The following is a 12,698-nucleotide window of genomic DNA, read 5'->3' on the forward strand; positions in this document are numbered from 1 at the left end:
GGGGAAGGGCGTCCAACCCCCCGCCCCCCCCTAAATCCGCCCCTGCCATTGGTGATGGTTTTTATATATTGCTAGACCAAAAGGCACTAAGATTAACGCTAAATTTAAATAAAAGAAAATGAACATTTTTTATAGATTTTGACCATTTTATTACTTTTCTATCGAGACCTAAGACATGGCTTTTATCAATGTGACAGATTTTAAATAAAAGCAAAGCTGGAGCAGATAAAGTTTGAAGCTATCCCGAAACGTTTTTTATCGCGTGGAATTTTCTTTGCCATAATGAAAACATTGTTAATTCACCTTTTAAATTTCGTCAAACAGCTGTGTTTCAAACTCTGTGACTTTTGGTAAGCTCATTGTTTCTGAGCACATTAATTAAGTTTTAATTTCCACAATATTGAAAATGTCTAAATACATTTTTTTCCATCAAAAAATTGGGAACCCGACTTGGATTTTCAGAATATGACGAAAAAGAAGAAAAACTGCGTTTTACACCAATAGTTTTGTGATAATTTTTGGTGCTTGTTGTGATCTGATCAGTTTTAACAGGAGCATACAATCGAGCCTTCAATTCCAAGGCAAGATTCTTCCAGAAGAAGCAGACAAAAGGCTGAGGTCAATGCTATCTCTCGAGTTAGAAGGAAAAAGATTTTTAGTATTTATTTCACTGAAGTGAATGTTCTTCGCATATCATTCAAAGTTTTGGGAACAACTAATAAGACTTTTGAAAGGCACAAGGTAATCAACACGAAAGAAAGAGATAGTAAACCGCTAGAAACTGTCATTCAAAACGTAGAAATGTAAACGTTGTAAATCGTCAAATTGTAAATAACACAGAAAGAAAATACGTCCAATCAGACTGGTGTAAATACCCGTAGAGAGTGCTAGTCAGATATGCAGATTGCTGATCAGAATTAATGTATGGTGAGAAATTGGACAAAGCGAAAAATATGACTACTCTGCGCTAATGTCACGACAATTTTTGATGAAGACGGAAAAAAGAAGAAGGAACTATTTATTATTGCTCTCGGAAACGAAAAACAAATTTGCCTAATATTCAAAACGACTCTACCAGCCCTACTAGCTTCCTGGAAAGCAACGTTCTACATTACTTGAAACCAAGAGACCCAGAGGTCCGTTTGTTTCCAGTGAATCAAGTGAATATACTGCGGTTCTCCAACGGATGGTATCATAAAGCGTGTTCATTTTTTGAGACCCTGAATATTCATTTTTTGTGACCCGGAAGATCCTGAATAAAAAATGCTCGTAAATGATAGCCTCTGAAAAAATCGAATGGAAGTTGCACAAAAGAGCTGTCCAAACCACATTTTTTCAAGAACCGGTAGGTTTGTTGACTATACGAAATCTATTTCATCCGCAAAGAATGAGGTAGAAACAATTTTTAAAAAGTTCAAGAATTTATTCTTTTAGATTGGAAAAATCAAGAGACAAAGAAAAATTACTCATATCGATGGCCTCTAAACCGCATTCAGCTGAAAGAAATGATGGTACCTGTAGATTTGTTAGCCTCATTTGAAGACAAACTCCTGAAATCGGACGGAAACCTCAAGAAAATTACAAACTATTACGAATATCGATCTATCATTCCTATTGTATTAACATTCCAAGAAAGAAAAGTCAATTAAACTAGCTTTAGACTCAAAAACCATAAGCAAACAGAGTAACACGAACAAATACGAGATGCAAACAATATATGAGTAAGTGTATACGGTCGCAGTCAACTTATCTGAGAACTCTGTTGGAAATGTTTGGTCTACAAAACTGGATTGAAATAACCCTCATAGTCAATTAGTGCTTAAGGGTTTTACAAGTAAGCAATGCAATTTACGCATCATGGGCAGCGATATAACGGAAACAAATCAAATTTTAACTGGTTTAGTTTGACTGGAGACTTACCCAACGAACTCCAACGCTCTAATGATACAACCAATGAAATTACATCTTGCACAAATTGTTATCTCGTTGATATTTTAATTGCCTCCTGAGGAGAGATTTCTGAACATAAACTAATTGTGAATTAAACCAAATCAATCTAAATATTCGCTGATGAATGGCTCAAATGTAAGTTGAAACCGTCTAGCTAGTGTTCAAGTTTACTGACACCGGAGTTACTCCTATTATCATTAAAACATTAACAATCAAAATCTTTTAAATTACAAGGAACAAGGAAAAAAATTGCTCATTTTTCGGTGCAACAAACAAATGTTTGAGAATCGAATCGAATCTAGCGTTTTTATGTAACCCAATAAGACCCCTTTTAAATATTAAATCGTTTTACCAGCGGAATGAAAATTAAACAAACGTGTTTGAACAGGTCAAAAAAACTGTATTTTATTGAATTCATTCGACTCGACGTCAAACTTCAAGCAAGAATCAAATCTGACTCATAAAACAACGGTCTACGGGCATCAAGATTTTTATTTCTTCACGATGCACTGTACTAAACCAACATATTCGAAATGCTAGAAAGTAGTATGGGCAGTCGAACAATACATAATATATTTGTACGGCTCAGAGTTTAAAATTAAAACTGACCACAAAACCACACTATCTGCTCTTTCAAGAAACCGCTGCGTTAAAACATAACAAAGTAGATTAACTTGTTGGATAGGCAGACAACTACCTTTAAATTGTTCAATCAAACAGATAGCCAATGATATGAATTTCCCCGACTTAAAGCTTGGACTTGCATCGGAAAAAGCAATTCCCCGCTACAATTATGATGAGGAACTCGATGTGGCAAGCATTGTGAGAGTTTACGATGAGTTGAATTCGAATGAACGAAAATCATTTGTGATCCGTAATGCAGTAGCCTTCGAACTGAAAAATTCCAAAATAGCTTTTTTACGTAACAACAATATAGCTACAATCCCTTATTCCTAAAATTTCACGCTTCAACTTTGTTATTTGATCACACGCAATCTGATTTTTGTTCCTTTAATTGTGTTTCACTAAGTTTTTCTAAAATTGACTGAACATTTCTTTTTTTTTGAAAAACTCATTCCTTAACTTTATAACTGAAAAATTCTAGTTTCCCTGAGTGTAAAAGTTACAAATTTTACTTAAATCTGCATAGTTCTGTCATGGCCATCACATTAACCTTCAGTTTACTAAATAGTGATTTCACTGAAACAAGAGAAAAGTCTTCAACAAATCTGACCTTACTAAAAAAACAGAAAAAACTTTCAATTGCCTGAAAAACTTCTGGACGCTACCTCATTATTTAACAAAAAGTTACTAGTCCTTCTGACAGACAAAGATAGGCTGCAAAATCATTTGGTTAAGGTACTTTAAAGAAAAAGTTTCGGATTGAAGTTTCGAGGTCGACGGATTGATGATTGTTGAACATAGACGAAAAATATTCGTATCTTCCGCTGTAAGGAACACAATGAGGAAAACAATTCATTAAATTTAACCTTACCACTTTGGTTTGAGAGTTTCAGCAGAGTATAAATGATGGCCTCACATATACAGACACAGGGCAAACTGTCCAAAATGCACAAACGCGTGTAAGAACCTCAACAATTTTCGAAGTCATAGATTCTTTGGAGAAAAAGTAAAAAATTTTAGATTGCTAAAAAGAAGACTGCGTCAAATTTGCAAATCCATTGAAGTTATCATACGAGTCTGAAGCTTACTTTTTTCTTTGCAATAATTTTCTTTCTTCTTTTTCAGCTAAAATTACTCTAAGAACGTCTACTAGCACAGTTTTTGTTTTGATAAAAAAAATTACCTTTACTTTCATTGAATTCCAAAATCCATTAGAGGCCATCACAGTTTTTGCTATATTAGCATAGAGATTTATTTATGCCGCAATTCCAAAAATATTAGCTCAGTTTATTTAGAAACGGAGATCACAAATACACTGGATTACTATAATTTGTTATACACTCAAACTTGTATATTCTGTAGAAACGCGCTTTCACTATCTATTAACGTTCAACCATCCAATCTACGTTCAACTTTTGGATTTTGGGATCTTACCCTTCATCTATCCAATCTTCAATAAAACGATTTCCTCTTGAAAACCCTTTCGGCAGAAAACTGAAAACCATCTTGAAATCGTTGCCTTCAGATAACCTAATTGACAATTTAGACAAGGAAACGTCAATCATCTCGAAAGACCGAGCTATTAATTGGGGATCAGATGACTAAATTGATGAGGATTTAATAGACGAACTACTCTCCTAGAACAACAGAAATCCGCCGGAATAGGGATATGACTCAGACAATTACACATAAGCGACGTGCTGTCAGAGCAGTAGAATTCAATTTGAGAACCCTTTCGCGAAAAAAACGTTCTTGAGAAACTGATAATCGATCCAACGGAACTCCACACTTCGAGTAACCGAAGGTCCAAATCATTAATTCATCAAAATCTATGTTCGAAGTAGTTGGATAAAAATCATCCATTATCCCAATGTCATTTTCCGTAAAAAGAACCTTTATTTTCTTGGGCGATAAATCGTTTCTTTTTTGTCCTAACTTCCTTCTTGAAGCAGGTACGAAAATTCAGAAGAAAACCAGTTCCCAACCAGCAAACGCAATTAGGGTTCACACAACCCCAAAGGCCTTAATTCCTTGCTCATCGAGTTTAATCAAAGGAGTTGAAAGAAAGCCACAGGCCAGAATCAAACAGCAATCTGCACTACACCCAACGACGATAAAAACTCAACTAAAAGAGACATTGACGACAGCCTCAGAAACCCGCAAAAAACACCCAACCAGAGCCAAGAAACTTCAAACTCAGATTCCTTTACTGATTAGTTTAATTGAATTTTCCGGATGATTATGTAATTGGCGGTTGGGAGTAGTATCTTCCCGGTAGAAACATTGGATGGGAGAGACTTATAGCTGATGCATTTAAAAATTTCCAATCGTCGAGACCGAACAATGTTGACGTAAATTTAATTATAACAGAAAAATCTGACGTTTTTGAACTTGTTTAGACGATGCAAAACTGCTCGATTGCAATCACTTTGACCTGGTTAGTCGAACCCAATAGCATGAAGTCATCTCTGAGCTGCAAAACTAAACCGACTATTGCAGAGAGTTCTCTGATGGACCTGGAACTAAATCCCGGAAAAACTCCAGGGTTCGAGATCGCTGACTCCTCGGGTAAGATGAACGTGACACAAACAACCCGTAACCGGTAAAAACAACCGGTAATTTTTTTGTTGATAGGTACTTTATAATTTATGTAGACCAAACTATTGGCATCTCGGCTTCCACCGAAACACGACAAGAAAACGCTCGGCAAGGATACTCCATAGACAAACAACTTCTGTTTCTAACCCTGCGAAAGCTGAAACTTCGGAAATTCCAAGTCGTCCAACTTGCAAACCCGGGATGACCAAAAATACTAGTCATACAATTTCCATATATGGAAAAATGCTAGTCATACACTTTCCATACAATTCCATACGTACAGAAAATTGCATGAAAGGTCTATGATTAGTATTTTTTCATATATGGAAATGTATGACTAGCATTTTTCCATAAACCAAAAATATTGATTTTTTACAATTTAATTTCTCAAAATTATTTGGTTGTGTTCGTAACCGAACACAAATGACATAAACCTTGTTTACTCAAACGTAGTAGCCAAAGGCATAGGTAATTTAATAATTAGAATTTTTAAATTACCAGACATTGATCAAGGCATACAAAACGTGTCATACAAAAGAAAGAAGAGTTTTAAGCGTTTTTGAAAAAAGTTATGAAGAGAAAAGAAAAAAATCCAAAATTAGTATATCCAGGACTACGTTATACACACAAAAAATTAAATTTTGCATGCAAAATTTTTTTTTTTCAAAAAATGTTTGTTTGAAAACGAAAATCAATTTGCGGTTGAAAAAAAAACACAAAAAAAAACTCAAAAAAATGCTAGTCATACAACTTCCATATATGGAAATTGTATGACTAGTGCTTTTTTTTCAGAAAAAAAAATTTAAAAAAGTCAAAGTTTTCAGTTGTAGCAACCCAAAAAACGCTTAAATGTTTTGCCAGCAGTTGAATTGATTGTTCAAAGCTTTTTTTCTCAAAAACTTTCTTGGAAAAAAATGCTAATCATACAATTTCCATATATGGAAATTGTATGATTAGCATTTTTTTCATACCATTTTTTTATGAAGAGATCCCAATTTCAATACCAAAACAACTATAAAATACCTTTGAAATTCGATTAAACTCATTTTGCAAAAATGTATGAAAAATGTATGACTAGCATTTTTCCATAGACTAAGTGTATGAAATTGTATGATTAGCATTTTTGGTCTATGGAGGTCAACCCGGGAATCTTACGGATCATTCAGTGACAGCACAGTCGGAAAACAAAAATTGCATAGCACACTGATCAACTGGATATTCCGTAAGAAAAGAATTAGCAAATTTTGATATCCCCGTCAAAAAATAGCCATATCCCAAGAGAACTGGACAAATTTCTTTTAGAAAAACATTATGAAAACTCAATATTTTCAGCTCTTAATTATTTTTTTCATGATAGTTTCCTGTAGCGCTCAGTACTAGACTGTAACATTTCTTGACTCTCTCAATAATCACTTTTTCAATCATTACAATTGTTTTCAATCATTATTATGCGACCCATTCCAGCAGAATTAGCCTCAATTGTTCACTACTTTCACTGATTTTACGTTCACTTCTTTTAATTAGTCTGACAGTCATTGTCTGACCTTAGGTGTAATCCACTACGTTCGAGTGCTCATCTTCACGTCTCATCTATTGTTTTAGCCTTAAGTAATTCACTTATTTTAACGAAACTTTTTTTCTTTGAAGTAGTTTGGCTATAGCATAAGATGGTTTCATCAGAGAATGAACCTATTAGAACCCCGTACCCAGTATATTTTCTAAACCAGATCTGAAACAATCTTTTTCAGATCTAAATTTCAGATCTGAAATAGGTTGGGAAATGTTTAAATAACGCTTGGATACTTTAGGGATTGGTTGTTTCAGATCTATTTTCAGGTCTGAAATTTTCTTTTTCTTGGTTATTTCAGATCTGAAAAAATCTTTTTCAGATCTGAAATTTAGTTTTTCTTGGTTATTTCAGATCTGCAAAATCAATGATTCTGACTCAGTTTTTGCTATTTTTGATTTTGCTTAGCTGCTGCTAGCTACTATCAGGTACTCAGCAAAGTCTCAAGTTGGAGACTGCCGAAATGTGTTTCCGCCAATCATGAGGAAAACATTGGAAACGCATAAATGACGCATGAAATTTAAAAATGTTGCAAGTCTTCTAACAGGTTTTGAAAATTTTTTAATACAGTTGAACCAGAAATTTAATTCAAAAAAACTGTTTGTCAAAAAATACTCGGAAGTTTTTCGGACCGCTAGTTAATCTGAACATAATTGTGTATTGCAGAAATATCAAAAAAACTCCATTTTTTGCTCGAAATGCACAAATTATAATTCAACAAAGGATTTATCAAATCTGATATCAGATCTGAAATTTTGTTTTTCAAGGTTATTTCAGATCTGAAATTTTCCATTTCAGATCTAAATTTCAGATCTGAAATTTTTAAATTCTTATCAAGAATTTCAGATCTGAGAATTAACGTATGTAAGAATTAAAGAATTTCAGATCTTGCTAAGAAAATCCCCTGGGTAAGGGACTGTTTGATTCCACAACCAGTCAATAGATATGAGAAGGTTTGAGAAACAAGCGCTCATTTATCTGTTTGACTATTACAAAGAAATTGGGTTTCTGAGTAATCAACTTATTTTTGCACCACGTGTCTGACAGAATCACTGGTTCATTTGACAAGACTTTCACAACTATCTAAATTCCAGGTTTTGTCAACAGTAGACTTAATTTGATCATCGGGTGTAATTAAAATACAAATTATTTTAAGAAAACTATGAGAATCTCTAAAGGGGTGTAATTAAAATACAAATTATTTTAAGAAAACTATGAAAATCTCTAAAGTAAATACATTGATCTGGCAAGGATCTTGTAAGAATCTTATAAGAATTTGAGTTTGACGACTGTGATACATCGAGACTGTCTTTATTTCCTGACATTTATAGCTATCATTATTATGATTATTATGATTATCATTTGGTCCTTATTTCCCAAACTAGCCAGCTAAATGTAATGTTCAAAAAAAGAGTATTCAGATGAAACTCTACCGTGCCAGAGCATATTTGACAATTTTTAGCTATTTGCTCTCTTTATGCGACTTTTAGCACGGCTTGAGAATCGGAACAGCAATTTAAAGTCTTAAAAGATTCTTATAAGATTCATATAAGTTTTTGATTTGATTCTTAGAAGATGTAGGAATTTGGTAAAAAATCGCATTCACTCTTACAATATATAAGATTTTTTATAAGATTTTGAATTTTAATAACACCCGTGTGAATTCGAAGTTTTTTCTAATGGTTACTTGGATTTTTTGAATTAAATTGGACTTTGCTTGATTTTTTTAAATTTCTTTTGCCTGGAAAGCTTTAAAATATAAAGTATCGCTTTCATACTGCGTCGTTTGCTGAGCAAAAATAAAACTCTCATTCACGTGAGTATTCGGGTGGAGGCTTAAATTTTCAAGTTATTTTTTTGATTTTTGTACTTGTCTAAGGGGCGTCTGCCAATTTTTTTTCCATCTGGTTACGGATGATAATTCTTTTTTTTTCATCTCGCAATTGCCTTATCTAGCAGATGTCAATCAAAAGAAACTTCAAAAACGACAAATAGATTCAGTAAAACTTTTTTTCTGACGTGTTTTAAGAATTGTTTTTGAACTAGCGGCTTCAATTTTCTATCGTCTTGCTTCCCATGCAATGTTTGTGCTGTCTGCATGTCTGGCAAGTACTTTGTTTTGCTACGTGTTTGTTTTTTATTAATAAATGGTAACGTACATTTTTTAAAACCGCGCGCTCTCCCTCGAAAATAACATATATTCGCTCCGTCGACCGTAAAATTTTTGGCGCCATTATTTACTAATTTTGAAGGGGAGCACGCTTTTTCATGTTCTTACATTAAGATAACCGGAATTTTGGTTCCTGATGATACTGTACGGTCCGAACTTGCTATAAATAACATGAGTATATAAATGCAAATACTCACACTTGATTGGATAACCACGAAATTTGAGGTATATTCTTCAAACATGACTTTCAGATAAGGTCAACTTTTCCTTTTTGCCCGAAGAAGTTTTTTCGGTTTGTCCTCCCAAATCGTGAGCATTTTAATCTACTCTATTACAAACCGAAAAGAATGAACAGTTAAGTTTTATGTACTTCATTTTTAAAGAAAAGTTCAAAATTACGGTTTCGGTCAACCAATCAGGTGCCGGCATTCTTATTTCATTTTTTATAATTTGCTATTGTAAATTTAGGCCGTCTACATAAACACGCCCAGTTTATCGGCCAACCTTTTATTGTACGTTTTATAACAAAAAGAAAGAATTTGGACAGCCGAAACTAATTAAAAAAGGCACTTATTTCACATAAAACGTTGGCATGCATGAGCTAATATTTCAGACAGAAAGCATGTCTCAAAAACAGAACTTTGAATCTATGAACAAAACTACTCAAGATGAAAAGACTGTATTTCGTATCTTACTCAGCTCTGGTCTAGTCGTCTTGAAAATCTTGCCAAGATCTTGAAAAATCTGAATGTTTTCTTGATGATGTCAAAGAATATTTTTTAAGAGTTCGGTCTTTTTAAGATATAAAACAGTCAAAAATAGGGATCTACTTAACAATATCCCCCCCCCCCCCCCCAAGGTACCTAATTAAGAATCTCCACCCCTATAAATAAATACAGTAAAATAGCCTTGAGCTTTCTATTGAGAATTATATTTTTGCTGCATTCTGATTGGTTGAAAAATCGACCATTTTGACCTACTTAACAATCTCCCCCCTTTTTCTTGAAAAGGGTGGAGATTGTTAAGTAGATCCAAAAATAGACTTACGTTCTCATTAACCTGCACCTGTATGATGGCTCTGCAGCTTACTACGTAAATTTGAATTTTCCTTAAACCTTGGAAAACTTATTTTTGGAACATGTTTTTGCAAGCTATCTCTTGTACCTTGTTGGTTGACCCCATTGAGAGTGTTCTCTCCATAGCTGACCATCCAAAGCTGTCGCCACAGTCTCTTTTTCTCAGCCCCCTTCCATAGACTCCGCACTTTTTCCACCCCAGGGGGACCTGTAGTCAAAATACGAAAAATAATTTGTGCACTGAATATCTTCAGAATGATACAGGTGTGGTAGTGTAAATGTCAAGGTATCTGGCTCTCAGTCAAAAATCTAGGTTCAAGTTCTCTCGTAAATTGATTAAATTAATGTTCAAAGAAGTGAAGTTTTTTTGGTGCAGTAAAACAAAAGAACATGGTTGGCTGTTTCAGTTCAAATCAAACAAGCCATAAAAAAACGAGAAGTTCCTCGAAGTTGGTTCTCAATTAAAAAAGTAAACGAAACTGAGCTGGTCTGATCAAAATTATTTCATGTTCCACTGCATCTTAGCACATACAGGATGTATTGAAAACACATTTTAAAAACCTTTTCTCACTTCACAAATGTTTTAAATTTACAATTGAGCTTGTTCGCCCCCTTAGTTTTGGCCCAAATGAATTGATCCGTTTTAAGAGTGTAATTTGGTTTAGAATTCCGCCAAATAAATTGCACCATAAACTGCTGGTTAAAATTCGAACAATTGTCTTCACATTTATTTTTAGTCCAAAAATAACCGAAACTGCGAGAAACAGGTTTGAACGTTTTGTTTTGTTCATCTTATCCGATTATTTAACATCTGTGTCGAAGAAGCTGATACTATTTCTCAAAAAAATAATAAATTCAATAAGCCGCGAAAACATGCGTGAACAAAAACAATTCAACCTAATGAATTATATCATCAGAATTTTTGCTGCCTCTTGCCTCTTTGGAGAGGATTTATAGTTAATGCCAAATTGTTGGCAATATCGGTGACCTTGGGCAGTTTAATTGGTCAAAAACGATTGCCTTTTGGGTTGATTAATTTTGCGGAAGCGGTTTTCACATATGGAAATCACGATAAGATGAAAGTAGAACAGGGGGGTTTTTCTCATGCGCGAAAGATCGAAGTAGCGAAAAACTTATGAGCTAAGGACCGAAAAAAAAATAGCCGAAAGTCAAATATTAAAATGAATCAATTACCGTTCAACTAAAAAACGTAAATGAAGCAATTTTATGCTTCTTTTATTAAGAAACCATTGAAATATAAAATTTGTTACAATTCGCCGGCGTTCAGTGACAATTTGAAAATTTTGCATAATTCTGCCTTTTTTCGGCCAGTATTCATTTTCAGTCCCTGGAAAGGTTCTTTTTTCTTTGAGACTTTCACGTTTTCTTGCCAAATTTTTGATCCCTGCGTTAACATCCTCCCCCCTCCCCCCACTGATTGCTTGATTTATATTGAAAAATTCTGCCAGGCAAAACTAATTTTTGCATTCAAATTTAGTTTGAGGCACAAATTTTGTCTATAAAACAAGCTTTTGCTTGCAATTTTTTCCATAAGGTTCAATTATAGATACAGTGCTGATTTCAATTAACCGGAAAAAACGCGTTAAACTTGAAATTTAAAACGCATTGTTCTCAAATTGGGTTGAGTTTAGGTGAAAACTTTTCTAGTTAATCTTAGTTAATCTTAGTTATCTTAGTTAATAAAAAAAAACGCCAGAAGTACCCAGTCGATCACAGCCATAATTATATCAAAGTGAGCCCCTTACGTGGCCCAACAAACTTTAAAAAGGGTATTCTCTCCAAAACTTGTATAAGTAAATTTATTTTGTTTGATAGACAAAAAAGGTCGTTTTTACTATATAAATACCAACTATTTATTTAAAAACAATTTTTAAAATTTTGCAATTTTTTAGGGCAAATACTCTTCATAAAGTTTGTTGAGCTACGTAAGGGGCTCACTTTGATATAATTATGTCTGTGATCGACTGGGTTTTTTCGGCGTAAATTTTGTTTAACTAAGAAATGCCAAAATGACCCATTTTTGGGGTAAAATTTCGGACCCGAATTTTGCAAAACAAGTTATTCCATATTAATTCAGCTGAAATTTTAAGCAAGTTTTATCATCATAAATTTTCACATAAACTCAACCCAATTTGAGAAAAATGCGTTTTTAATTTCAAGTTTAACGCGTTTTGTCCGGTTAATTTAAATCAGCACTGTAGGTGTAAACAGTTCTTACAGAAAAAATGACTTCAAAAGAGCAAGTGACCTTTTTCAGCCATTTTTCGCATGAAAAAATTCTTTTTCAGACAGCAAGTATGTCTTAATGTCACCTGAAAATTCAAATATTTATGCAAAAACTGCTCAAAATTGGCAGATTGCTCTTTTTATTTATTTTTGACTGTCCGAACCTTTGCAACTCTCTATACGCTTTTCATTGATATTGTCTGCCTGAAGTTTTTCTACGACTATCAAAAAATTCACTTAGTCAAAAGTACTTAAAAAGAGCAACCTAGTTATCTTTGAGAAATTTTGCATGCAAAAATCATTTTTTTTCAGACCGAATTTGTGAATCGTGGTTGTCCGAGAAAGATAGAGAGTTGCAAAAATTTCGGACAAACAGAATTAATTCAAAAGAGCAATCGTACCATTTCGACAGGTTTTTGCATGCAATTTCTTTTTCAGACAACCTTGAGACACAAAATCGGACTGA

At 33.8% G+C, this 12,698-nt stretch overlaps 2 protein-coding genes across 2 annotated transcripts in view; one reads left to right on the forward strand and one right to left on the reverse strand.

Annotated features, from left to right (window-relative positions):
- The window catches only part of LOC134855657 (uncharacterized), a 505,026-nt gene that overhangs the window by 307,631 nt on the left and 184,697 nt on the right, over positions 1–12,698 (forward strand). The gene's annotated exons all lie outside the window — the stretch shown is intronic.
- The window catches only part of LOC134855291 (alpha-(1,3)-fucosyltransferase fut-6-like), a 35,229-nt gene that overhangs the window by 14,598 nt on the left and 7,933 nt on the right, over positions 1–12,698 (reverse strand). Inside the window, exon 4 of the mRNA XM_063871773.1 lies at positions 10,074–10,193. Within this exon, the coding sequence (XP_063727843.1) occupies positions 10,074–10,193 (120 nt within the window). The remainder of the gene's footprint in view (positions 1–10,073; positions 10,194–12,698) is intronic.

This window comes from Symsagittifera roscoffensis, chromosome 10 (genome assembly GCF_963678635.1).
Source record: "Symsagittifera roscoffensis chromosome 10, txSymRosc1.1, whole genome shotgun sequence".
Taxonomy (NCBI): Eukaryota; Metazoa; Xenacoelomorpha; order Acoela; family Convolutidae; genus Symsagittifera; species Symsagittifera roscoffensis.